This window comes from Eurytemora carolleeae, unplaced genomic scaffold (assembly GCF_000591075.1).
Source record: "Eurytemora carolleeae unplaced genomic scaffold, Eaff_2.0 scaffold537, whole genome shotgun sequence".
In the NCBI taxonomy this organism is placed as follows: domain Eukaryota; kingdom Metazoa; phylum Arthropoda; class Copepoda; order Calanoida; family Temoridae; genus Eurytemora; species Eurytemora carolleeae.
The window spans coordinates 82671-109880 of NW_019396509.1; the positions used below are offsets into that span (position 1 = coordinate 82671).

The 27210-nt window shown below is 32.9% G+C and overlaps 2 protein-coding genes and 1 long non-coding RNA gene across 4 annotated transcripts; 2 read left to right on the forward strand and 1 right to left on the reverse strand.

Moving 5' to 3' along the window:
• The first annotated feature begins 265 nt into the window (after positions 1 to 265).
• On the forward strand, positions 266 to 1604 carry LOC111704589 (uncharacterized). 2 transcript variants are annotated; one of them, XR_002765852.1, is made up of 2 exons: positions 266 to 1139; positions 1392 to 1604. It is a non-coding gene; the product is annotated as an uncharacterized LOC111704589 (long non-coding RNA). The 2 variants fall into 2 exon arrangements; XR_002765853.1 differs by having other exon boundaries at positions 1416 to 1604.
• A 772-nt stretch (positions 1605 to 2376) lies between these two features.
• Positions 2377 to 10641, forward strand: LOC111704590 (acyl-protein thioesterase 1). Its single transcript, XM_023476873.1, has 6 exons — positions 2377 to 2554; positions 3021 to 3133; positions 3813 to 3915; positions 5485 to 5616; positions 7562 to 7664; positions 10160 to 10641. Exons 1-6 carry the CDS (start codon positions 2423 to 2425, stop codon positions 10231 to 10233), a joined length of 657 nt encoding a protein of 218 aa, XP_023332641.1. The 5' UTR covers positions 2377 to 2422; the 3' UTR covers positions 10234 to 10641.
• A 2178-nt stretch (positions 10642 to 12819) lies between these two features.
• Positions 12820 to 24309, reverse strand: LOC111704578 (toll-like receptor Tollo). The gene is made up of 10 exons (XM_023476860.1): positions 24168 to 24309; positions 22456 to 22599; positions 21527 to 22120; positions 21074 to 21137; positions 20919 to 21011; positions 20523 to 20746; positions 19444 to 19870; positions 18170 to 18312; positions 16874 to 17247; positions 12820 to 15870 (listed from the first exon to the last, which is right to left on the reverse strand). Exons 1-10 carry the CDS (start codon positions 24197 to 24199, stop codon positions 13319 to 13321), a joined length of 4647 nt encoding a protein of 1548 aa, XP_023332628.1. The 5' UTR covers positions 24200 to 24309; the 3' UTR covers positions 12820 to 13318.
• Between the last annotated feature and the right edge of the window lie 2901 nt (positions 24310 to 27210).

Below are 27210 nucleotides of genomic sequence, written 5' to 3' on the forward strand. Positions count from 1 at the left end.
ATTATCATTATCATTATCATTATCATTATCATTATCATTATCATTATCATTATCATTTTAGCATTATCATTAGCATTATCATTAGCATTAGCATTAGCATTAGCATTAGCATTAGCAATAGCATTAGGATTAGCATTAGCATTAGCATTAGCATTAGCATTATCATTAGCATTATCATGATAATAGGTTGCTTATTATTATTATTATTAAGGTTGCAAAGTTTTAATAATCATAATTGTAAATCACTTTTTTTATGAGAATTAATATCATAAATAAATATATTTCTGTGGCCAAAGGAGACGAAATAAAAAGACTGACCCTGCAGCTAGAATCAAGGAACTGACAGTGCGAGGTATTTTAAAAAAACTGGGTCTGCTTAACCTCCTCCCGACCTTTCAGCATCACGAGGTGGATGTAGAGGTCCTCCTTGGGGTCGATGACGAAGATCTGTTAGAGATAGGAGTTGAGAGTTCAACAGATAGATCTAAGATTATTCAATATGTCAAACGATACAAAGCATGAAAATTTTATTATTTACAAGTTACTGTATAAAGTTACTATATAAAGTTACTATATAAAGTTACTATATAAAGTTACTATATAAAGTTACTATATTAAGTTACTGTATAAAGTTACTATATAAAGTTACTTTATAAAGGGGCTGTAGACACAATTTCAAGTGACCCTCTGTTTAAAGAGTGTCATATTATTGTTTCTATTTAAAATAATTGAATTTTGTTCATATTCTCTATAGCATGAATGCGCAAGCAACCACAATTGCAAAAAAAAAATTTTCAGCTAAAAAAAATAAGGATATTTCATTTATCCCTGGTCGAATAGGCTTAAACGTAATTCATTCTCGATATAGACAATTCAAATCTTGTTAAGAAATCTAAATTAAGATAATTCTTCATTTGGTGGCATACAAACCGACCTATTGGTGGCATACAAACCGACCTATTTTTCAGGTCTGTTCCTGTAATATAGATTTTAAGCTTCTATCCCTTTTAAGTCGGCTTTACCAACAGATTCCTTTCCTTTCGTCAAAAAATAGTGAACTAATATGTTTTCTCTCTGAAAGAACCAGGAATAATGATTTAATTTGTTTAAATATACAATAAGCGTAAATTCAAGTGACGGTAATGTAAACATGTCAATGTCCGATTATGAAAGGTTCCCTGAAAGCTTAGTCTTTTTTAAAACTTTTTTTTTTAACTTGTGGTCTCTCTTCGAAAGTGACTTGCGTATTTTTTGCTTATAAAAATCAATGAAGAATTTAGCCAAACTAAACACTTTTCAAATAGGAAAAATATGTTAACTTCCACATTATTAATTAGATTAAGGTATCAAGGGTACCGTTGTGAATCAAGCATTGTCATCTTTGCATGAAGGTACAATTGAAATTACGCTTACAGTCCCTTTAATAAATCCTGAACAAACGTATTAAAAGCGCTTGATGAATGGTTCCAGGTTCCAGACTAGATTAAACTATCAAGAATAAATAAATTAAAACTAAAATTATCTTTCTGTGATTATATCAGTTATATCGTATAGTTTATAAAATTATATTTATAAATGTTCAGATCGAATCTTTATTTTTTTCAGATTAAAAATGAAAAATTCTGCACCCGGCGAAAAGTTTTTTAAAAGTTATCGTGGGAAAAAAATACTCGAATAATTTAAGTTAAATATTTTAATTTTCCAAATTTAAATCAAAACTCTTTCAAAGAACCTTAAAGGAAAGTTCAAATCAAATCAAATCAAGTTCTTATCTTATAATCCTTAAATTTTTGCAACCTATGTCTTCTTATACCTTTAATGTTTTAAACTATGCAGCATTGCTTACAAATCTAATCTAGTTTGAAATATCATATGCTGCAAAGTTATATGAATTAAAAAATTAGATTATAAGGTAATAATTACACTTCCTTTCACTTAAAACTCCTAGAAGGATGAACATTTTTTTTTAAATTTTATTTAAATGTATAAATTTTTTAGAAGAGTGGGATAACCAAGAACAGATTTTTTACTTGCGTTTGACTAAAATCGGCCATGTTTTTCTCAGCTGTTTTTTTAAATTCGAAATCCGCCAGACTTTCTTTTAAAATCCAATAGAAAAGTGCCTTGTTCCTCTCTTATCATGTCCCAGATACAGTTTCCATGGAGCCGTTGGAAAACTTGTTTTGCACTGAGAATCGTATGATTTGATTTGATTTGGTCACTTAAACCCAGTCTAAAATTTCGATCTAGTAAAGTCATTTTGGAATTATAGAATGGACGTAAGACAACCCTAATAGTTTGATTTGATTTGATTTGATTTGATTTGATTTGATTTGATTTGATTTGATTTAACGTTACATTGAAAGGCTGTTTAAAAAAAGAACAACATCCTAATTTCAGAATATTTTCTTGATTCTAAAAAATGAATATCCCCCCTGTAATCTTGAATGCTAGTGCTCGTCACACTGCTACTCTTGTGTTCCTTCATGGACTAGGAGATACAGGTCTAGGATGGGCAGGAGCACTCAATACAATCAAACCAGACTTTTTAAAGGTAAAATATTGACCGGCCTCGCAGAATCAATCGTATTTAATCGGTACAGCGGCCGAATTTATAGAATTTGAGCGGCGGTTTAAATTTAAGCCGCGGTTTAAATATGGTTGGTTCCACTTAAAATTGTATCAAATGTTTCAAAATTTAAGCCGGCGCTTAATTGAAACCGGGTTTTGGCGGATTTAAACCGCGGCTCAAATTCTTTAAATTCCATCTCAGGATGTCTAAAGAACCTGTTGTCAATGTCCGAGTCTTAATTCTAAACAGAATATTTTTTTTTCAGAATATAATTGATATTTTTTAATGATATGTAAATGTGGATAATCAAGAATTAAGCGAAGCGCCACAAATTCTTTGTAAAATTAATTATTCTCTAGGTGATATGTCCCACTGCTCCCATGTTCCTGTAACCATAAACAGTGGCACGAAGACTCCTGAATTTCTAGTAAAAGCAATTATTCTCTAGGTGATATGTCCCACTGCTCCCATGCTTCCTGTAACCATAAATGGTGGAGCGGCTATGCCTGCCTGGTATGATATTACTAGTCTGGATGAAAAGGATGAAAAAAGAGAAGATAGGTAAACATGAACTTTTAGTTTTAGTCAGTAGTGGACAGATTATTACGCATTTAATGGTACTGTAAGCGTAAATTTAGTTGATTCTTCAATTATATAATTACTGATTAACAACGGTACCCTTAAAACCTTTGTTTGATCAGAAATGAATGAGCTATCCATGTTTCTCTTTTTGAATATTGATTATTGTTTTCTCTATCAAAGTGACTTGCGGACTTATTCTTATATAAATTATGGAGTTATTTGTCCGAAGTAAAAAATACTTTTCAAGTTAGAAAAACGACTTATCTTCTACATTGATCAGATAAAAGTTTGTGAATCCGGCACACTCCTCTTTTAAAAAAAAAACCTTTTAAAAATAAAACGAAAGTCTTTTTTGACAATTCTACCTTTTTTGATTTGTTACAATATAAAAATAATAAGAAGAATCATTTGTTGTTAACAATTTTTAATGAAATTTTATCATGGCAATTGCTTTGTTACTACATTTTTTTAATCTCTTGGCAATCTCGCTTTGAAATTTTTATTAAAAAAATACTGGTATTTACGTTGTTCAATAACTCTTTCTTTGCCTGTAAAAATATTTTTCTCATAATTCTTCAAAAATTGTTTAGGGAGTTTATTAATTTAGTGATGAAAGGATTTTGCTATTTTTTTTGTTTTTTATTATGTTATTGTTTAGTGCAGGAGTGGATTGGGCAGTAGATTACTTGATGAATATAGTCAAAGGAGAAGAGAAGCATGGGATTCAAGCAGATAGAGTCATGATCGGAGGCTTTTCTCAGGTATTTATGAGATATAGTCATGATCGGAGGCTTTTCTCAGGTATTTATGCAGATAGAGTCATGATCGGAGGCTTTTCTCAGGTATTTATGCAGATATAGTCATGATCGGAGGCTTTTCTCGGGTATTTCAACAGATAGAGTCATGATCGGAGGATTTTCTCAGATATTTATGCAGATAGAGTCATGATCATAGGCTTCAGGTATTTCAACAGATAGTCATGATTAGAGGCTTGTATCAGGTATTCAAGCAGATAGTCATGATCGGAGGATTTTCTCAGGTATTCCAGCAGATAGAGACATGATCGGAGGCTTTTTTTCAGGTATTCCAGCAGATAGAGTCATGATTGGTGGTTTCCCCAGGTATTATTGGAGGCTGTTTCCTTGGTATTAAAGCAGAGTTAATATTGGAGGAATATCTCATGTATTATAGGAAGCTATTTCCTGGGTATTCATTTCAATCAGATTAAGTTATTGTTGGAGGCTTTTCCCAAGTATTGGAAGCTCTTCCCAGGTGCATTACGATAGAATTATTATTTTTGGATATATTTATCAATTAAACATTTTTAGATGGTATCTTTAATTAAAATAAACAAGTTTTGGCAACATTATATGTGTACAGTGTACACTGTACACTATACACTGTACACTATACAGAATCAAAACATTGCAAACTTATTATCATTTCAAATGCTTTAAAAAATCCTAACTTTCTTAAAAAGTAAAATAAGGTTCAACTCAACTAATGTTCACTTTTTCAACTCAAATAATGTTCACTTTGTATTTTGGTGGGGATTGTAATACTTCATTGGATCAAAGATCTTTCAATCAGAGGCAGGCTCTAATATATTAAACTTACATATATTATCAGATTTGTATTTGTTGCAAACAAACCAAGAGTTCTTGAATTTGGAGGCAGTGTTATTTAAGCTTTTAATTATTTTTTATTAATTCTAAGGCCATATCATTTGAATGGAATACTATTTTTTACCCGTTTGGTTCAAAACAGCTTTATTTTTATTATTTTAAACCATGGATTGAACAATTTTCATCATCAATATGCAAAATGTAGATGCAAACATCACCCACCGGACCTATTTATTGGTTAGGGAATATTTATAGGGAAATTTGAGAATATTTTTTATCAACAATGTTTTGTGACATCTTTTCTCTCACAAAGCGCCACAAAATACAGATTTAGGTATCGGTAAAATGCTTTAAATAATACTGTCTCCAGTGTAATCAAGTCATAATATGATTGATATTGGCATGATTTATGATATATAATATACTCAAAAAAGTAAAATATATTGGTAATTATGGTCAGATGACTAATAGTCAGGTAGATTAACATAGATTTTAAACTTTAATTTTTTTTTCTTAATACGGGTTTTTTAGGGGTTGCACATCAACCGTTAGGGGGGTGCACACAAAAGTCAACCCCCTGGACTAAACCTCCACTATGTCCCTGGTTTCAATAACAATTTTATTAAATCGTGGAAATATTTACAAAAATAGATTTAAGTGTATTGAAGTCTATCTCTTAAATAACAAACAATCCCTTGATTACAGGGTGGAGCAGTATCATTACGCGCTACTCTAACCAGTGAGAACCAGTTAGCTGGTTGTGTTGCCTTATCCTGCTACCTACCTGGAAATATCAGTGCTCTCAAGAAGAGAATTGTAGATACTCCAGTATTCCAGGTTAATAATAAGTAATCCAGGTTCATAATAAGTATTCCAGGTTAATAATTAGTATTCCAGGTTCATAATAGGTATTCCAGGTTCATAATAAGTATTCCAGATTCATAATAAGTATGAAAAGTATTCCAGGTTCATAAGTATTCCAGGTGTATGATAAGTATTCCAGGTGTATGATAAGTATTCCAGTTGTTTCATAATAAGTATTCCAGTTTCATAATAAGTATTCCAGATTCATAATAAGTATTGCAGGTTCATAGCAAGTATTCCAGGTTCATAATAAGTATTCCAGGTTCATAATAAGTATTCCTGGTTCATAATAAGTAATCCAGGTTCATTATAAGTATTCCAGGTTCATAACAAGTATTCCAGGTTCATAATTAGTATTACAGGTTTATAATAAGTATTCCAGGTTTATAAGTATTCCAGGTTCGTACTAAGTATTCCAGGTTCATAATGATTATGCCAGAATCATAACAAGTATTCCAGGTGCAAAATAAGTATTCCAGGTTCATAATTAGTATTCCAGGTTCATAATAAGTATTCCAGGTTCATAATAAGTATTCCAGGTTCATAATAAGTATTCCAGGTTCATGATAAGTATTCCAGGTTGATAATAAGTATTCCAGGTTCGTAATAAGTATTCCAGGTTCATAATAAGTATTCCAGGTTCGTAATAAGTATTCCAGGTTCATAATAAGTATTCCAGGTTCATAATAAGTATTCCAGGTTCGTAATAATTATTCCAGGTTCATAACATTTATTCCAAGTTCATAATAAGTATTCCAGGTTCATAATGATTATGCCAGAATCATAACAAGTATTCCAGGTTCATATAATAAGTATTCCAGGTGCAAAATAAGTATTCCAGGTTCGTAATAAGTATTCCAGGTTCGTAATAAGTATTACAGGTTCATAGTAAGTATTCCTGGTTCACAATAAGTATCCAGGGTTCATAATTAGTATTCCAGGTTCATAATAAGTATTCCAGGTTCGTAATAAGTATTCCAGGTTCATAGTAAGTATTCCAGTGTATGATAAGTATTTAGGGTTGATAATTAGTATTCCAGGTGTATAATAAGTATTCCAGGTTCATAATATGTATTGCAGGTTCATAAGTATTCCAGGTGTATGATCAGTATTCCAGGTCCATTTTAAGTATTCCAGGTTCATAATAAGTATTCCAGGTTCATAATATAATAAGTATTCCAGGTTCATAATATAATAAGTATTTCAGGTTCATAATAAGTATTCCAGGTTCACAATAAGTATTCCAGGTTCATAATATAATAATTATTCCAGGTTCACAATAAGTATTCCAGGTTCATAATATAATAAGTATTCCAGGTTCATAAGCATAGAACTTTTAAAAATGATCCTCTTTATTAAAGAAAAAGAAAACATAAAATGAAGGATGATGGTATTTGTTTGAAATACATTACATACGTAAACTGGAAGCTGTCAATATAGTTTACTGCATTGCGAGGCAACTGCGGTGGAATAAGATTTATTAGATTTCTTTGCTTGCTGCACATGAAAGCTTTATTTGGATCCATCTGTCTTCTTTTTCTCTTCACAGACATATTTAATTATCTAAAAAGTCAAAAAGAAAATTTAAGAATTTAAAAACAATTTTAAGATTTACAATACTTACGTATTGAAATATAAACATTATAATTCCCAAAATTTAGGATTTAATTTTGTCCTCTTGTGCGTTTGTTATTATTGTTTTATTATTGCTATTAATGATATTATAGTATTAGTATTAATATTGGTATTGGTATTGGTATTAGTATTGGTATTAGTATTAGTATTAGTATTAGTATTAGTATTATAAGTATTATTAGTATTATTAGTAATTATTATTGTAATAAAATAATATTATGATAGTATTACCATTATCTTAATGTCTTTTATATTAAAAAATATGGTATTTCTATTTGTGTAGGCGCATGGGGACTCCGATTCTGTTGTGAGCTTCGCGCGCGGTGCCGCAACAAGTTCGATCGTTAAAAGTATGGCGGGAAATCATAAGTTCGTCACGTATCCAGGTATTATATATGTTTTTAAACGCTCATTTAAACTTCATACCTGTTCTTAAAAGGACTGTAAACTTTTATAAATTAATTTAACTATTTATTTAAATAGTTGTATGCCTTGGTACTCTTGATTGGTTCTTTTTAAATGGAGTTTCACTTTTCGTTCTAACCTAATATATAATTATAATATTTTAATTATNATTAATTTAGGAACGGATTAAATCTGATTCAAGGTCTAAATCCAGATTAAGTTTTGTTCACAAGACGGATCCAAATTACTAACACTCACCCTCCATATTTAAACTGGCATGTCCAAATTAAAATTGTACCCTAAACACCTTTGTTTTATCATTGTCCGACGACGGAGATAAACGCATATGCCGGGAACCTCGAGCTCCGTGTCAATAATGTCACATGGTTCGATTATCAGACAGATGTACAAAGGGTAGTATACCTGTGTGAATCGGATTTTCTAATAAAAATAAAGTTTAACTTGTAATTGACTTCAAGTATACAGTCCCTAAATTATTAAAGAATTCTTAGCACTTTCTCTCTTTTCTGTACGTTTTGATTTTTAAGTTTATAATAACTTTTACTAGCTTTGGAGACCAGCTTTGTCTGGATTTTCCACGATAAAAGTCGACCCAATCACTTTAGAGTTTTTAAACCAAACTAGGAACATTCCCGCGGTTTTCCCGAGTTCCCCAATCATTTGAAGCAAATCAGTCAAGGAGTTCCTGAGTTATGATCAGATATACAAACAAACAGAGCTGAGAGACTATATACTTTATAAAATTTATATATATTGTGTTCTCGACAACCTCGGGTTTCTGCCAGAACTTTATTTGTTTCAATGAAGTTCAACTTTTATAGAACTAAGTTAAGAATTGTAAAATGTAGTATAAGGTTAATACGGAGAAATTTATCCCATTTTCCTAAATGGAATCGAGGGGGAGGAGGGAGGGGGGCGAGGACGAATTGAGATTGGGAAATGGTCATTGGACAAAATTTAACGAGAAAGGGGAAATAAATACTTTTTAGATTACAAATAGATAGATTTTGCAATGGATATAAATAAACATTGAACAGGATGATGAATAAGAATGAATTATATAGAGTGATGAATAAAAATAAATTATATAGGATAATGAATAAGAATGAATTATATAGAATTGATGAATAAGAATGAATTATATAGGATAATGAATAAGAATGAATTATATAGGATAGTGAATAAGAAAGAATTATACAGAATGATGAATAAGAATGAATTATATAGAATGATGAATAAGAATGAATTATATATGATAATGAATAGGAATGAATTGTATAGGATAATGATTAAGAATGAATTATATAGAATGATGAATAAGAATGAATTATATAGGATAATGAATAAGAATGAATTATATAGGATGATGAATAAGAATGAATTATATAGAGTGATAAATAAGAATGAATTATATAGGAAGAATGAATTATATAGAATGATGAATAAGAATGAATTATGTAGGGTATTGAATGGGTCTGAATGGAAAAGGTAATAAATATATCGGATACCTGGCACTGGTTTCAAGGAAACTATAATTTACAAGATACTTTCATTTTCTTCTTTTTCTACTTTAGCGTAAAAGGTAAAAATTGGATTGGATTGGTAGATAAATTCATAGTTTGTTGGTCACCATAAATATTATTAAATGAAGTTTGAACAATAAACATTAAATATTTGATTTTCACAATTTTCGAAAATAAGAAATGTCATTTGCATTACGCGATTCAATTTATGCATGTGATGGTGCCGGCCCGGCTTATTGTACGCGTTAAATTCTTAAAGTTACCCGTGCTACACACACCCCACCCCTTACTCCCCTCTTCTAATATATATTTGTTTTGAAGGTTGTAATTTTTATCATATCTCAAATTTTTTCTATTTAAATTGGCACATTTTTAAAAACGAACTCTTGACATTTTGACGTTTATTGGGCACAAACAGACAAACAAAGTACATATCTATATATAAATTTGGCTTGTCTTGGTGTTTGTTTGTTTGTCTGTCTGTAGTACAAAATTAAGGTACAATAGATATAATCACAGATAAATATATTACGAGGTGTACAGAATATGCATATTTAAAGAATGAAAGAATGAATAAACATATTAATGTTCTCATTTGTAACTGCATTTTAAAGGCGGTACATAAAAAAACAAACAAATAAACTCATTTAATTCTTGATAATCAAAAGTGTCAATAGAAATTAGATTAGATACTATATCTAACAATTCAAAAACAAGTGGTATTTTCCAATTGCTATCCTAAGGTATCAATCAGTAAGCTAAATTTTATTAAACATAATGTTTGGACAGATTGTCCCATTAATGAGATATTGCAATCTTTTGCAATAGAATTCATATTTTTACATAAAATTGTTTTATGGTCATTTTTAAAGAGAAAAAAAGAAGACATATAAATAGCTTTTTAACTTGCAATTAAATTTTTCTTTGTATAGGTATGGGACATGAGGCAACACCTGCAGAGTTAGAGGATATAAAAAAATTCCTGCTGGAAACATTTAAACAGTAAAACCGGTTTTCTGTATGTACACTGTATGTACACTGTATGTACACTGTATGTACACTGTATGTACACTGTATGTACACTGTATGTACACTGTATGTACAATGTATGTACACTGTATGCACACTGTATGTACACTGTATGTACACTGCCAAGAAAGTAACAAATGAAGTTCGCGTACTGCATTGGAGAGAGTTTCAAACAATCATTACCAAAAAATGTGCGTCAATTTATCTTGTCTATTTATGTACTATGTACATAAAAACTTAGATATACACTGTACAGAGAGAACCAGAAAACTGTGGAATAGGAAGACTAAATTAAAGCAGTAAGTGTATTTGATGTTGTTATAAAGCAAATGATTTTACTATAGACTTACTCAATCCCTTAATAAGTGAAATGGAACTGTTTACACTGCACATGATAATTGGACAATTTAAATAAACATTGTGCATAAACGTCGTCTTCCTTTTCCAGAGTGTTCTGGTTTTCCCTGTACACCTATCAATTTTATCAAAAATCAACCAATGCAATTGGGGAAATCCGCAAACTTCCAAGTAAAGTCGACGATTATATAAATACAACGAAGACGACTTTTTTCAAACTTTGATTGTTAACACGCTTTTTTTTGGAGTACAAGTTTACAAGTGATCAACGGGAAACTGTTTTAATTGACAGCTTCTATTGTTTCCATTTGTATGTGTATCCATGCTGTTTACGAGTTTGATATAAATCAAAATTGAAATCGAAATTCGTCTTATGTGTATTGATATATGCGACGACTACTGTTAAAATTATTATTTATCCACAATGTACATTATGTAGCACATTTGTTAACTTTTATAGTCTTTTTTGTTATATTTTTTATTTAACAGTATGAAATAAATTATGCAGTCTAACCTTGATGATTTGATCCTTTAAGAAGTAATTTAATTAAAATAGGCATCTGGCATCTGCCCCTGGTCCAGCTACAATTTTGCCATTTATATCTTGCTTTTTAGGCTGGTTTTTTCTCTTCGTAATTTAATTCAAATTTTGCGGATTTTTCTTAACATTTTAAGATTTTAAAAATTAACAGTTTTCATTTAATCAACCTTCTCTGGGTCATGCATGTTGTCACAACAAAATGTTGAGTACAATCGATTCTGTCGTATTGACGTTTATTGAATACAAGAAAACAGACAAACCAAGTATAGATAGAATATGTAGAAATAAAGGAAGACGCAATAATTATTATAACGACATTCATGACAGAAATATGCTAACAAAATACTTGTTAATTAAAATATTGATTTGAAAAATATGTTTGATTTCAAAAAACTGAATGAATTTAGAATTTAAGATAAGATTAGAGAATTTACCATTTTTTCTCATTTTTGAACTTTCTGTTCTTTCAAATGCAAATTTGAGCATTTGGGGGAATTAATAGAGATTGTCTTTAAAACTAAAATTTTATCGAGAATTTCATATATTTTTTTCATGAACAATGAACATCTTTATATTTTTTCTGAATTTTATAATCTTTATATTTCTCTGAAATTCTAAGCTTTATATTTTCTCTAAAATTCTGAACTTAAAATTTTCTCTTAAATTCTTATCTTTATATTTTCTCTGAATTTTGATCTTAATATTTTCTCTAAAATTGTGAAATTTAAATTTTCTCCAAAATTCAAACCTTTAAATTTTCTCTCAATTCTAATCTTTATATTTTTCTCTAAAATTCAAATCTTTATATTTTCTCTTAAATTCAAATCTTATATTTCTTTAAATTCAAATCTTATATTTCTCTTAAATTCAAATCTTTAAATTTTCTCTTAATTCTAATCTTAATATTTTCTCTTAAATTCTAATCTTTATATTTTCTCCTAAATTCTAATTTTTATATTTTCTCTGAATTATAATCCTTAATTTTTCTCAAAAATTAAATCTTTATATTTCTCTTAAATTTAAATCTTATATTTCTCTTAAATTCAAATCTTTATATTTTCTCTTAAATTCAAATCTTATATTTCTCTTAAATTCAAATCTTTATATTTTCTCTTAAATTCAAATCTTATATTTCTCTTAAATTCAAATCTTTAAATTTTCTCTTAATTCTAATCTTAATATTTTCTCTTAAATTCTAATCTTTATATTTTCTCCTAAATTCTAATTTTTATATTTTCTCTGAATTATAATCCTTAATTTTTCTCAAAAATTAAATCTTTATATTTCTCTTAAATTTAAATCTTATATTTCTCTTAAATTCAAATCTTTATATTTTCTCTTAAATTCAAATATTATATTTCTCTTAAATTCAAATCTTTATATTTTCTCTCAAATTCTTATCTTTAAATTTTCTCCCGAATTTTAAAATTTTTTATTAAAAGATTTTTTTTACAAAATTTATTATTTTCTAAATTAAATACAATTACATATCACAGAGGGAATTTATGTACAAATAGTTTACAGTTGTAAGTACTAAGCTCTGCTTTTTTCATTTTATAGAAATACGAATTCTGTTTAAATTAGAATATTTGCTGAAAGAAGGTATATTGTTCATTTTCAATTAGAATTATATTTCTTTAAATGAGAAACTTGAGAAAATTTTCGCTACATATTGTTCAATGTTTTCAATTTAATACAAGTTAGAAGGATTTATGGCAATTTGCAGAGATTTGAAAACTAAATACATGGCACTAAGTTTATGCACAGCCAGGGCAAATATTGCCTAATAATTTTCCTAATAGTAATCATATCAAACAAACTTCACACAAAAATTTACTCTTCAAAGCTTGTCAAATGTGCGCAAATTTTTAATCTGAAACTTGAATAATAAGCGCAAACACCTTTTTTTTAGTAGTTAGAGATTCAATTTAAAAACGTTAAAATAAAAAGAGAAGTTGAGAGAGCTGCAAATTGCAATGTTTCATGAAAGTTCCATCTCAGAATTCGTTCAATATTATGTATATATAGGTATATAGCAGGTAGATCCAGAATGAATATATCGTCAACCTTGAAACGAATGAGAAAGGTTCAGATCGATTTTACTACATTTCACAAATTATTTTAGATGTGTGAAATTATGAAGACGACCCTGAGGTGTATTTTACTAAACCACAAACCCCTGATATGGAGTGGATTTAGATCTTTGATGTATAACAGCAGATTGAGGTTGGGAGTCTAATTGTGAGTGGGACGGATGTTTCCTGTGGTATGGAGCTAATGTTGCGGTTCGGAGCTGGATATTTGGAGGTTTGCCATTTCCAGAGTTAAGTTGGGATGAGGACCTTGTTAGTTTTCCTTTGTTTGGGAGTTGTGAGGATTGAGGAAGTAGTTGTGAGGTGTGATACAGCAGAGGGGTTGAGGTTATAATCTTTGCTCCGGGTCCAGGTAGAAAGGTTGGAGAGGATTGAACTATGCTGAGCGGAGAAGGGGATATTGCAGATCTACTCCGTTGATGGATCAGCTGTTGAGTCGGACTCTGGGAGTAGGTTTGGTTCTGAGAGAGAAGGCTGGAAGAACGCTGATGCTGCTGGTTCTGGATATAAATATGGTTCCCAGGAGTACTCGTGTTTCCAGGTAGACCTGGAGAACCAGGATTATAATCATTCTCACTTCCTGCCGAGGAAATTAACTTGTAGATGAACGAGGTTGACCCATAGATGTGTTTGGCTGAACCTTGGTCCTCAGGAGGCTGAGGCTGAGGTTGGATTGCCTGCCTGAGGTTTATGTTGGAGGCTAGAAGTTGAGATGTGGGAGAGGGAAGGGAGGCTGGAACCAAGGTTGATTTTGATCTCTGATGATGAATACTTGGACTCCCAGCTTGTTGCTGATTATAAATCTCGGATGATGATCTCTGATGAGTATTGAAGATATCTCCGTGCCCCTGAGTCCCGGACTGACACCGAGCTTTCTTTGGTTTAGGAGTGAGGTAGATAAACTCATTGTTTGACTCGACGGTGGATGGGATGGATTGGCGAGATTTGGTTTTGAACCGGAGAGAGTCAAGACGTGCTCCCGCCTGGTTCAACGATACTGTCGAGATATGAGCTGAAGAGACGCCGGAATCCGGGACTTCTTTGTGCAAGAAATTCCAGGTATCCTGGTTATCCAGGAGCTGGGTTGTGTTTGTCTTGTCAAGCCTAGGTTGGGGATCTGGAAGCGTGTATCTTAGCTTGGTCCAGAATTTGGATTCCTTCCAGTGCAGGACGGAATGGCAAGAATTGATGAATGATTTTATCTCAGAATTGTTTAAAACTTCGTAGTCAAATAGATCTTCGAGTAGGATAAGAATAAGGTTTCGACATAACTCCGGGTTGGGTTGGAGTAGCGTGGTTTTAATCTGTTCCCACTCACACTCTAGATACACCTTGGACATGATGACAATAATACTAGCACTAGACTTGGCAGCAAACACTGTAGCAGGGTTAATGTCTCTGTTGGAATTGGCAATATCTCTATAGTTGAGACACAACCTATACCGTCCCAGCTCTTCCGCTATACCTAGAGCAACACTTTCATCTTTTATGCTATAGGATACATACGCATCATACATTGTATCTTCTCCGGATATATTCTTTGCAAGGATTCGAACCCCGTACTTTGAGTGTATCCAGAGTTTGATTGTATCCTTCATTTTGTAAGCAAGGAAGGCTGAGATGAGCAAAGTGACGAACATAACGCAGCAACCAATGGCAATGGATAGAATTTTCCCGTCATCTGAGTTTAGGCTCATAAACGCAGAGTTTCTGGACTCTATACAGTTTCTCTTGTTGGTTGTTGTATAGGAGTCGTCTATCAGCTTGTCCACGATACACTTCACCTCGTGGGCGTCAATGATCTTGTCCAGGTTTCCGTCGATAAACATTCGGAACTTGTTCACAAAATCACAATGACAGGTCCAAGCGTTCTCAGCGACGTACACCCCGATGATGAAGGGGTTGGACGCCAGCTCCCAGATTGGGAATGTTGTCAGAAGATTGTTGTCAAGCCGCAGCACAGACAGAGACTTTAGCGCTCGAAATGTTTCCTCCGCAATACTTGTGATCCTATTGTTCTGAAGATAAAGCTCACGAAGGTTGACCAGATCAGTAAACTCTGCTCCTTTCAGGACCCAGAGTTCATTCCCACTAAGATCAAGTAGCTGCAGATCAAGCAGTCCTAGCAGGGTGTTGTTACTGATCTCCGATATCCTAGTGTTGTTCAGGTACAAGTTCTTCATCCTTGATCTCCCTAGGAAGATCTGACCGGAAAGGTCACCAAGACTGTTTCCGTCCAAGAACACACTGGTGGCGTCCATGGGTATAAGAGGCGGTATCTCACGGTGTCCCCGGGCCGAGCATTGGATAATATTAGCTGACCACGTAGAGTCATGGAAACATGAACATCCATCCGGGCACTGCATGCGGCAATCACACCCGAAGAAGTCACAGCACATGCACAGAGAGAAACAGTGGGACTCATACTCACACAGAAACTGATTTGGTAGCACGCTGGTCACAGAAGCTAGCGCAGTCGTGTTACCGTTGTAGTTGACCAGGCATTCTGTATCCTGAAGGTCAGCTAGGGCTGGGAGCCGGTCAGATGAGCCTGGTGTAATCAACCACTGCATCTCACAACTACACTGGAAGGGGTTGCCGGCCAAGAAGAATTCCGGCTTATCTGCAAAAATATATTCTTAAAATACAAAAACATTTAGGAATATTACTATAAATAAGTATTAATTAAAGTGATAATTATGATATCAATTTATTGTTTTTTATAAATTCATTTTAAGTAATAGATAGAAAATATTTTTATGCATTAATACTTTTTATATTTGAAAATGTAAAATTTCTTATTTATGAAGGAAAATATTTTGTGATCATATTAACTAAATTAAGAATTAACAATGGTTTATAATACACAAAAACATTTATTGGTTGATATATTTTTTAAAAGTAACAATTTTTTTCATAAATAACTAAATTTCATGATTAAATTGTGACTGTAAATTTGAGTTCAGATTTTTATCAAATGAATTGAATAGTTTGAATCATAATAATAAAAATAATAAAAAATTTCAAGAATAGACATCGATAAGAAATAATATATAGAAAAATATGCTATTTCTAATCATAACCACGAATTGCTCATTGATAATATTGCTTCTTTTGTGTTAAAGAGATTTTAAATATTTAATCATAATACCTCCCCCCCATCCCTCCTTCGAGAGGGTTGGCTTGGAAAGAGACACCAGTGTAATAAAATATACTTCTGATATTTATGACCAGTGCATATAATCAGTTAAAATCAGACAGAAGATATGGGGCCTGTGTCTAGTGTCTAACAAGTTTGTGTCTGCATGTTAGAGTGTGTGTTTGATATGGCTTGGTGGTGTGTTTATAGGAAACTTTTCGTTTCTTAACAGAGTGCTTTAAAAAAAACATGAAAATATTGGGACGATATATTTTATTAGACAAAAATATGTACTTAAACATGCTACCAGCAGTATCCTGAGCTATGATAAGATTAAGAACGGATATGTTACCAATAGTATCCTGAGCTATGATAAGACAAAGAACGGATATGCTACTAATAGTATCCTAAGCTATGATAAGACTAAGAACGGATATGTTACCAATAGTATCCTGAGCTATGATAAGACTAAGAACGGATATGTTACCTATAGTATCCTGAGCTATGATGAGGCTGGCAAGACTAAGGACGGATATCTTGTTGCTCCTGAGATCTACCCTGGAGAGATTATTTTTTGACAGGAAAGTGTTGTGTCCGATATCACTGATCTCATTCTCACTAAACATGGATAAATTACACATTAAACTAAACACGGATATATTACACATTAAACTAAACACGGATATATTACACATTAAACTAAACACGGATATATTCCACGTTAAACTAAACACGGATATATTACACGTTAAACTAAACACGGATATATTACACATTAAACTAAACACGGATATATTACACATTAAACTAAACATGGATATATTACACGTTAAACTAAACACGGATATATTACACGTTAAACTAAACACGGTTATATTACACGTTAAATTTCTAATATGCAACTGGACAATTTTTGTTCATATTTGTGACTAAAATGAAAAATTAAAAGAGCTACGAGGTTACAAAGCATTCAGTAATGTCGCATAAATTTAAACTTCGATTTAAACCCATTTTTACATTTGATAACTTTAAATTTTCAGTTTTAAAACTAGATTAAACTTTCCTTTCAGATTTTGTTTTATCTATATTTATTTTTCCGTACCTGATTATAATCTCTGCTAGATGTTCCCTACATGATTATAATCTCTGCTAGATGTTCCCTACCTGATTATAATCTCTGCTAGATGTTCCCTACATGATTATAATGATCTCTGCTAGATGTTCTCTACATGATTTTGATCTCTGCTAGATGTTCCCTACATGAGAATAATCTCTTCTAAATGTTCCCTACCTGAGAATGATCTCTTCAAAATGTTCCCTACCTGAGAATGATCTCTTCTAAATGTTCCCTACTTGAGAATGATCTCTTCTAAATGTTCCATACATGATTATGATCTCTGCTAGATGTTCCCTACATGATTATGATCTCTGCTAGATGTTTCCTACATGATTATGATCACTGCTAGATGTTCCCTACATGAGAATGATCTCTGCTAGATGTTCCCTACCTGATTATGATCTCTACTAGATGTTCCCTACATGACTATTATCTCTGCTAGATGTTCCCTACCTGAGAATGATCTCTAGTAGATGTTCCTACCTGAGAATGATTTCTTCTAAATGTTCCCTACCTGAGAATGATCTCTGCTAGATGTTCCCTACCTGAGAATGATATCTGCTAGATGTTCCCTACCTGATTATGATCTCTACTAGATGTTCCCTACATGATTATGATCTCTACTAGATGTTCCCTACCTGAGAATGATCTCTTCTAAATGTTCCCTACCTGAGAATGATCTCTGCTAGACTAGGAAGAAGAGAAAGAACTCCTAGGTTTCTAATCCTGTTCCTGCTCACGTCTAGGTACTCCAGGTTGAACCCGTCCTTCAAGGAGTAGTAGTTCTCCACCTCCTCTATCCTGTTGTTCTATAAGTACCAGAGGTTTAGATATCATCTTAAAGGGACTGTAAGCGTAAATTCAAGGGACTCTTCATGCAAAGATGACAATGCCCGATTCACAATGGTACCCTTAAAACCTTTGTCTGATAAAAATGAACGAGATATTAAAGTTTATAATTTGGAAAACTGAATATTTTCAATTGTGGGTTCTCTCCAAAAGTGACTTGCGCATTTCTACTGCAGGAACATTTATGGTTCATCAGAATTAAAAACTATTAATCCTAGAAAAGTGATAATATCTTCCTCGTTATTGATTAAAAAATACGGGTTCAATGGTACCAATCTTAATCGGGCATTATCATCTTTGCATGCAAGGTCCAGGGTGTCCCAAAAAACATGGGAATTCAGTGACGAATTCGATATCGTCTTTTCAAATAATTCTTTGATTTAGTTTAGTGATACCTACTGAGAAAGCTGTAATCTGTAAGAGTTTCGTCTGCTATGTTTACATTTTGTTTGTTTATGTTTTGACTGCATACAGTTGTACTTAGTAAAACAAGAAAATTGCAGTATAGAAACAGAGTAAACTTGTCCGTCTTCACTGTTCATCTTGCGGAGACATTATAGACACATCTTTACAGTCTTTTACCCTTTTCATAAAATAAGCTCTAGCAGACATAATAATATTATGGCTTTTGAAATTAGGTATTACAATGCTAATTCATAACAAAGACGATATTAAATTCGTCACTGAATTCCCATGTTTTTTGGGACACCCTGTACCATAAACATACGTTTACACTTCCTTTATAGGAACAGAATACTCGCATCAAACTCTAATTTCCAAATCATTCTTTACATTTCAACCTGATAGTCAAAGTTTAGAAAGATTAAACTGTTACATCTAGAAGCTCTTTATAGTTTGAATTATTATAATTTACAAAATTATAAGGATTTTCAATTTAATGTTTGAAGACCTAATACAGTAGCTTCTCAAAGTAATTTTCAAAATAATTTCAATCTCAAAGCTAGACTTTCCAATGTAATTTCTCAAGGGCAACATTATAACTAATTGTTTTCTATGCAACTTCTTATGCAATTGAGCAGTATGCATTCATGATCCTAATTCTAGTTTTTTAGCAAAAAATATGATTTTACCTGTAAATCAAGAATTTGAAGAGAGTTTGGAATGAAAGCATAATCAAACCATTGAATGAAATTGGAGGACAGATTAAGGAAGCTGAGATGAGTTTGTGTTGTGAGAAGGCCGTTTATATCCTCCAACTGGTTCTCAGCGAGGCTGAGCTCGGTCAACGAGACGAGGGCGGCGAGCGTCGACTGTTCGATTATCCTCAACCGGTTTCTTGAGAGGTCTAGATGGGTCAACCTCGGTGTCTCGTTGAAACTTGCGACCTCGAGCCTCGAGATTTCGTTACTACTGAGGTTAAGACGAAGAAGGGAGGACATACCCTCGATATCCTTCCGACTAAGGACGCCAAGGATGTTGACGCTGGCGTCGAGGTTAGTCAAGTTAACCAGCCCAGCTGGAAGCTCAGTTAACAGGTTGTGGGATACACTCAAATATCTGAATAGAAAAACATTAATTATTCAGACATTTAGGTTTAATACAGTGGTGCACATACATCTGTGGAATAGGATGACGACATTATGTGTACTAGATGTAAAGGAAAAATAATGTATGTATGTACACTGTACAGGGTAACCCAGAATACAAAGAATGAGACTTCAGAGACGACTGTACGCAATTTACACTGTCTGTCTCCCTGTTTCTTATATTTATGAATCCCTGCGACTTAAAGCTTGTCTTTTCTTTTCCCAATCTTAAAAAGAATAAAACACAAAAAGCCGACATTTTAGAAGATAGACTTAATTTATCCTTGGGAATGTCATATTTTAAGGGTTTCAGGTCATCTTTACAGTCTCACTCTTTCTGCGTAGCCCTGTATGTTATACAGTAAGATCTAGTTGCCTGAAGTTGGTACGGTACAAGATCTAGTTGCCTAAAAGTCGGCACGGTCCAAGATCTAGCTGCCTAGAAGTCGGTACGGTACAAGATCTAGTTGCCTAGAAGTCGGTACGGTACAAGATCTAGTTGCCTAGATGCCTAGAAGTCGGTACGGTACAAGATCTAGTTGCCTAGAAGTCGGTACGGTACAAGATCTAGTTGCCTAGAAGTCGGTACTTTAAATGAACCGGAGTTTAAAAAAGAAACTAACCTAAGATTGGTTGTATTGGTGAAAGCCTCCTTGTTAACTGACTGAATCTTGTTGTGAGCAAGGTCGAGAACCTCGAGGTTCCTACTGGAGGATAGCATGAGGCTGGGGATGGTCTCGAGGGCGTTGTGGTTGAAGAGGAGGGTTGAGAGGGCAGGAAAGAGGCTGATCTGGAATCCTCCGACCTCGTTTATTCTATTGTGGGCTAGAGACAACCATTCAAGACTCTGAAAATACAAAATTTTAAGAAAAGAAATTAATTCAATAATATTTAAATAATTTGATAATCTTAAAACGTATTTGTTAAATCACAAGTTTCTAAATTCAGAATTATAGTTGAAAAGACCAGCATTAAAAAATTCACAATTTTTTGTTTCAAACATAAAAAACTTTACGCACCTTTAGATCTCTGAACATATTTTTATCTATTGAAGAAATATGATTTCTGCTTAAATCTAGAACCTTTAATCTTGTCAAACCGTTGAAGGTATCCTAAAATATAAATAAAAATTAAAAATGTAAAATTTAAGTTTTTTGATTTTATTTCCCCTTACCTTTAACCAGTTTTGGTCCAGATGATTTCTGCTCAGGTTTATATAGGATACTTCACTAGTATTCCTAAATGATATAGCATTAAAGGGACTGTATAGGATACTTCACTAGTATTCCTAAATAATATAGTATAAAAGGGACTGTACGCGTTATTTCAAGTGGCCCTCCACGAAAAAATGGGAATGCCCGATTTACAACGGTACAATTGAAACCTTTGTCTGATCAAGTATGAATTAGATATCAATGTTTTTGTTCCTATAAACTGTTCATTTTCATTTGCGGTTTCTCTGCGAAAGTGACTTGCGCATTTCTTGTTTATAAGAAACAATGGAGAATCTCAGAAAAATATAAACTTTTCTAGTCAGAAAACGAAGGTATCTTCCACATGTTCAAGGCACTGTAAATCGGGCCTTGCCATCTTTTTATGGAGGATTATTAATGATAAAAATGTATACCTGAATATAGATATATGAATGGTCCCTATACTATTATTAGAAAGATCAATCTGCTTTAGTCTAGGATTATCTAGGAATAGATCTGGAGGAAGAGCTGTTAGATCATTATCACTGATATCAATCTCCTCCAGCTCCTGGAGTCCCTGGAAAGCTGATCTATCAAGAGCCTGGAGCAGGTTCCCTTTAGCTCTGATACTCCGGAGCCGAGGAGCAGTCCCTAGTGAGTCCTCAGGGACTGCTCGGATTTGATTAAAGCTCACATCCAGCTCCGTGATTGGAACTGAACACGGATCCGTTGTTAGGGAGCTCAGACCTAGAACCTGGAACCCTGACAGCTGGTTGTGGCTCAGGTCAACCACTAGCTCGGTGTTGAGCGGGCAGAACAGTTTGGCCGGCAGCTGGAACATGTTGTTTCGGGTCAGGTCGAGACGGGTCAACTTCTCCAGGCCAATGAAGGCCTCGTAGTCGAGGTCCAAGGTGATGGCGCTCCACTGACTGTTAAAGGTCTGGACGGAAAGCTGCTCCAGGTTGGTTAAACCAACGAAGGAGCGAGGAGGAAGGGTTCGGAGCTTGCAGTAGGATATATTCAAGGACCTGGAGCAAAAATGAAAATTCAACTTTTTGAAATACAAAAATTTTGTATTGTTGTTAAAAAAAGCTTCCACTGAGCCCTAGAAATTCATTCCAACCTTCCAAAATTAGTTGAAAATTATATTTTACCAAATGAAATATTCAATTCACCGAGTTATTAACGTTTAAAGATCTAATATAATAAGGGAAGTAAAATTAAAATATGAATTCCTCTTGCATGTTTTAAGAGCGGGGAAGGGGGGGTAGTTCTCAAAACTATGTAAAAATAATCACCTAAGGTTGTACAAGAGCAATAAAGGGGGGGGGGGTAGTTTTCAAAACTATGTAAAAATAATCACCTAAGGTTGTGCAAGCTACCGAAATGATCTGATCTTAAATTAGATTCATAAAAGAAAACATCTGAGCAGAAAACCGACAGAGATTTTGTTCTCTCAAGATTAGAATCCTCATCTGTGCTGAACACGTTCTTTAAATTCAAACTCCTAAAAATATAAAATTATATATTTATAATAAACGTAATTTCAAGTTATTTAGATTTACAACAATACCCTTTAGCCCTTTCTCAGATAAAATATCTTTATTTTTCTAGTTGAAAATGTTCAATAATTTAATATATTTTTAAATGTTAAAACATTTTGATCTAGAAAACCGAAAATGTTAATTCAGATATAGAGGTTTAAAGGGTATCGTTTTGATTCGAACATGCCACTCTTCAAACTTGAAATTATGCGTACATTCCCTTTAATATTAAATATTCTAGTTGGAATTGGAAAACTAAATAGAAAATGCAAATTTAAGAATTCTTTAAAACACTTGAAGTCCAAAACACACAATAGAATAGATCATTATAAATTCTTAAACAGAAACTGTTTTAGCAGTTTTCAAGAACATGCTTTTCTAAAATTCTTAGTTTGTAACTGTCTTTCAATTTATATATTTTTATCTATATATTTGTTCTTATTTTGCCTGTGAATATCCACATAAGTTTCTATCTACCTACCTATTTCTCTACATATATATATATATATTTACTTTCTTTATCTTCGCATAAATACTTCAAACAACTTTTTTAAATTTATTGTTTTATTTTATGCATTATTTTCAGTATTCTAAATTATATTTCTATCTATCTATCTATCTATCTATCTATCTATCTATCTATCTGTGTATTTGTTGTTTATGTTTGAATTGTTTACACATATATTGAATTCTGTAAATGATAAATATCGTTGTTCAACCGTTCTTCAGACCCTACCGGCCTGTCCTGACTGTTTTAATCCCCCCTCCCTCTTTAGATGACCAATAATTTCCATGCGATACAAACGAGATCCATGTACACAAAATTGATAGGAGGGGGGGGGGGACCAGGGGGGATACTAAAATCGTTCTCTAGGAAATTACCAAATTATATCCATGGGATACATTTGATAATATGATATCCATGTACAAAATTGACAGGAAGGTGGAGGGAAGAGTTCCAAAAATGTATACTAGGACGTAACCCCCCTGGCCCTAGCCTGCCTTAGGCAATTTCCTAAAGAATGAATTTTGGAACCCCCGCCCCCACTACTTTCAATTTTAAACAAGATCTATTATATGCATCACATGGATATTATTGATCATGTGGCCACAGCGCCCGGCCCCTTGGCCTGTACAGCCACGGCGCTCGGGTCTGTCCTAGTGAACGATGTTTGGACCCCCCCCCCCTCCTATCAATTTTGTACACGACCAAATTAGTTTTAATTAAGCATTATTTAGGGTTAGGTTAGGACACTTTCTGGGCCGAGCGCTGCGGCTAGGACAGGCTAGGGGGCCGACCGCTGCGGCCACGGGTTATGGTTAGGTTAAGACATTTTCTGTAAAATCCATGTATAAAATTAATGAAGGGGGGGGCGGGGGTTGTCCAAAACTCGTATACTAGGAAATTACCAAATATTTTGTATACAATGACGGACCACTGTATTAGCCAAACCAATCGGCTCCAGGCCATTTTCAGAAATCGAGTAATTTATTAAGATTTTACCACCTAATTAGGAGAATAAATCACAACCTGGTATTGTTATGCTTATCCCTCGACGACATTGTAGAATCACGTCACATGTTTCACATGTTAATCTATAATTAAAAAACAAATGCCGAAATGAACGGCTTAATTTTATCAACAAAATATTTTGTAAGCACGATAAATTATGCATGAACAAAATTAAAATAAAAAGGGGCTATTGTTGAGCCCCAAAAAAAGACAAAAAACCACCTTTTTACGTTAATATTTATAAGAAAATGTTCAACTTGATACGACAGCGCCCCATCTCTTAAATGACTGCTCAGTTAAAAAGAAAAATGGCGGCCGGTGGGAAGCTGCGAAGCATGGACAGCTTAACGTAAACACGACAGCTGAATCCACAATCATAACAAAGAAATCGTGTACTTCAAAGCTCGACTTAACTTTTGGACGGGTACTACAAAGCTTTAAATCACGTGAATAGATACATAGATAGATTGATTGATAAATAGATAGATACACAACAAGGAAAACACAGGTTTTCAACGGGATTAGTATGGTGGAGAACTGGTTGATAATTCACGAGATTAATTCACGGCCCCTCCTTGTGTTATATTTGTGGTTTATCTACTTTTCACGATCTTGAAGATTTATCATGTGTAAGGCATGGGTAAAACACATGGAAATATTCTAGGAAAATTCCAGTAGTTTTTTTTACATGTTGTGCACGTAGCAAAGATAACAGTGCAAGATCTTGTATATTCCCATCGTGTTAAACACGAGTAATGCAATGCCAGAATAACTAGATTTTAATTCTCGTAATTATCACGTGTAAGATATATGAGATAATTCTGGTTCAATTCTTGTGGTTTTTTTACATGTTGTGCTCGTAGCAAGATCTCGCATATTCCCAATGTGTTAATCATGAGTAATGTAATGCGAGAATATCACGTGTAAAATATATCACCGGAAGAACTTCATGTTTTTGATTTTTGATAGAGTTGCAAAATAACAACACTTGGTGTCTCTGCTTACCTTTAAGAAACCAAAAGTATAATGTAGTAAAATGAAATATTTTAACTGACATAAATATTTTAGATTATAACAAGCATTAGCAAAGCATAGAAAATTTTCACATTGAATTTTTTATTGTAATTCTCAACAACCCCTTTTTGGAGTATCCACCTTTTAGATATATAAAGGAAGGTGATCATGAACACATCAACATAGTTGATCACTATTTAGACTTAAAATATCACTATGGGAATATTGATCATTTAAAGTTTAAATGTTCAAGATGTTTAATATAAAAGATAGAAACTAAAATGTTTGGTTTCTAAACATTTTACTTAATTTAAAAAAATTCTATCATAGACCAGTAATAAAATCGTCAACATTCACCTTGTCAACACGTGAATAATCACGGGATATTCACGGGTCACTCATGTGATATTCTTGTGTTCTCCACGGGTTTTTGATTGTCGGGTAGGTAAATAGAGAAATCTTTTAAGTAGAAAATATGATCCTAAGATCTAAGATCTAAGATCTAAGATCTAGGATCTAAGATCTATAAGGATCTAAGATCTAAGATCTAAGATCTAGGATCTAAGATCTAGGATCTAAGATCTAGGATCTAAGATCTAAGATCTAAGATCTAAGATCTAGGATCTAAGGTCTTAGATCTAAGATCAAGGATCTAAGATCTAGGATCTAAGATCTAGGATCTAAGATCTAGGATCTAGGATCTAGGATCTAAGATGTAGGATCTAAGATCCAGGATCTAAGATCTAGAATCTAAGATCTAGGATCTAAGATCTAGGATCTAAGATCTAGGATCTGCTAAATAACCACTATGCCTTGTCAGTATATGAAGGGTACCTCCCTAAATCTCACTTCCTTTAACCTTAAAATCGTTCAAGAGGATGTCTTGATAATTTCAAATCTGTTGTAAATTCTCAAAACCAATTTTGCTTTAATCTCAGTTCTTCCAGTTGCCTATAATCCTATTCGAAATTGTTTAATTCTAACAATTTTCTTCATTGTTTCTGCATGAAGGGGCAAGTTACACGCCACTTTATCAAGCTTCCCTGTAGGGACTGCAAACGGGATTGCAATATACGCTCCATTTCATGTACCCTTTAAACCTTTAAACCTTCAAATCTTTAAACATTTAAACCTTTAAACATTTAAACCATTAAACCTTTAAACCTTTAAATCTTTAAACATTTAAACCTTCAAACATTTAAACCATTAAACCTTTAAACATTGAAATCTTTAAACTTTTAAATCTTTAAACTTTTGCTTTTATTTATTTGCAATTGTTGATAATTTTGTTTGCAAGCTATTTTGTAAAAACCTTGTAGGACATTTCTATACAGTCAGTTGAGCTTGAGACTTACTGATAACCATTTTAGAGATAAACACCCAGAGTACTAGCCCTGGATGATTTGTTAAGGATTTATAGGATTACCGTTTTAAATTCGGCATTTCGATTTTTGCATGAAAGGTCGCTTAAAGTTATGCGTTCAGTTCCTTTAAAATATAAAGTTTAATTACATACTTGTGAAGTTGTGACATCCTATAACATAATTTTAAAATCTAATTTTTACCCAGAATGAAGGCCATATATGTATTTTGTATAATGTCTATTGTATAATCTGAAGGACATCTTTTTAATTAATTCTTAAATCTAGATTTCCCATTGATTGGAAAGGTTATTTTTATATAAAAACTAGCTTGGGAACCCAGCGTTTTCCAGAATACTCAAAGTTGCTTCTACCTTTTACCCGCAATTGGCACTCCTCCCACTCAGTTTATAATCTAAAAACCAAACCAAGAACATTCTCGTGCCTGTCCCAAGTTCCTCAATAAAAATTTGAGGCAAATCGGTCCAGGGGTTTATGAGTTATGATAGGACAAAGAAACAAAGAAACAAACAAACAGACAATCAGAGATTACAACTTTATATATATATAGATACGCAGTTAGAAAAAAATAATCAAATTAGCTGCAGTTTTAAATCCGTGAAACTCCTTTCATTAAATAGCTTTAGAGAAGAGCAGAATATTTAAAATTTCTTATATGTCATACT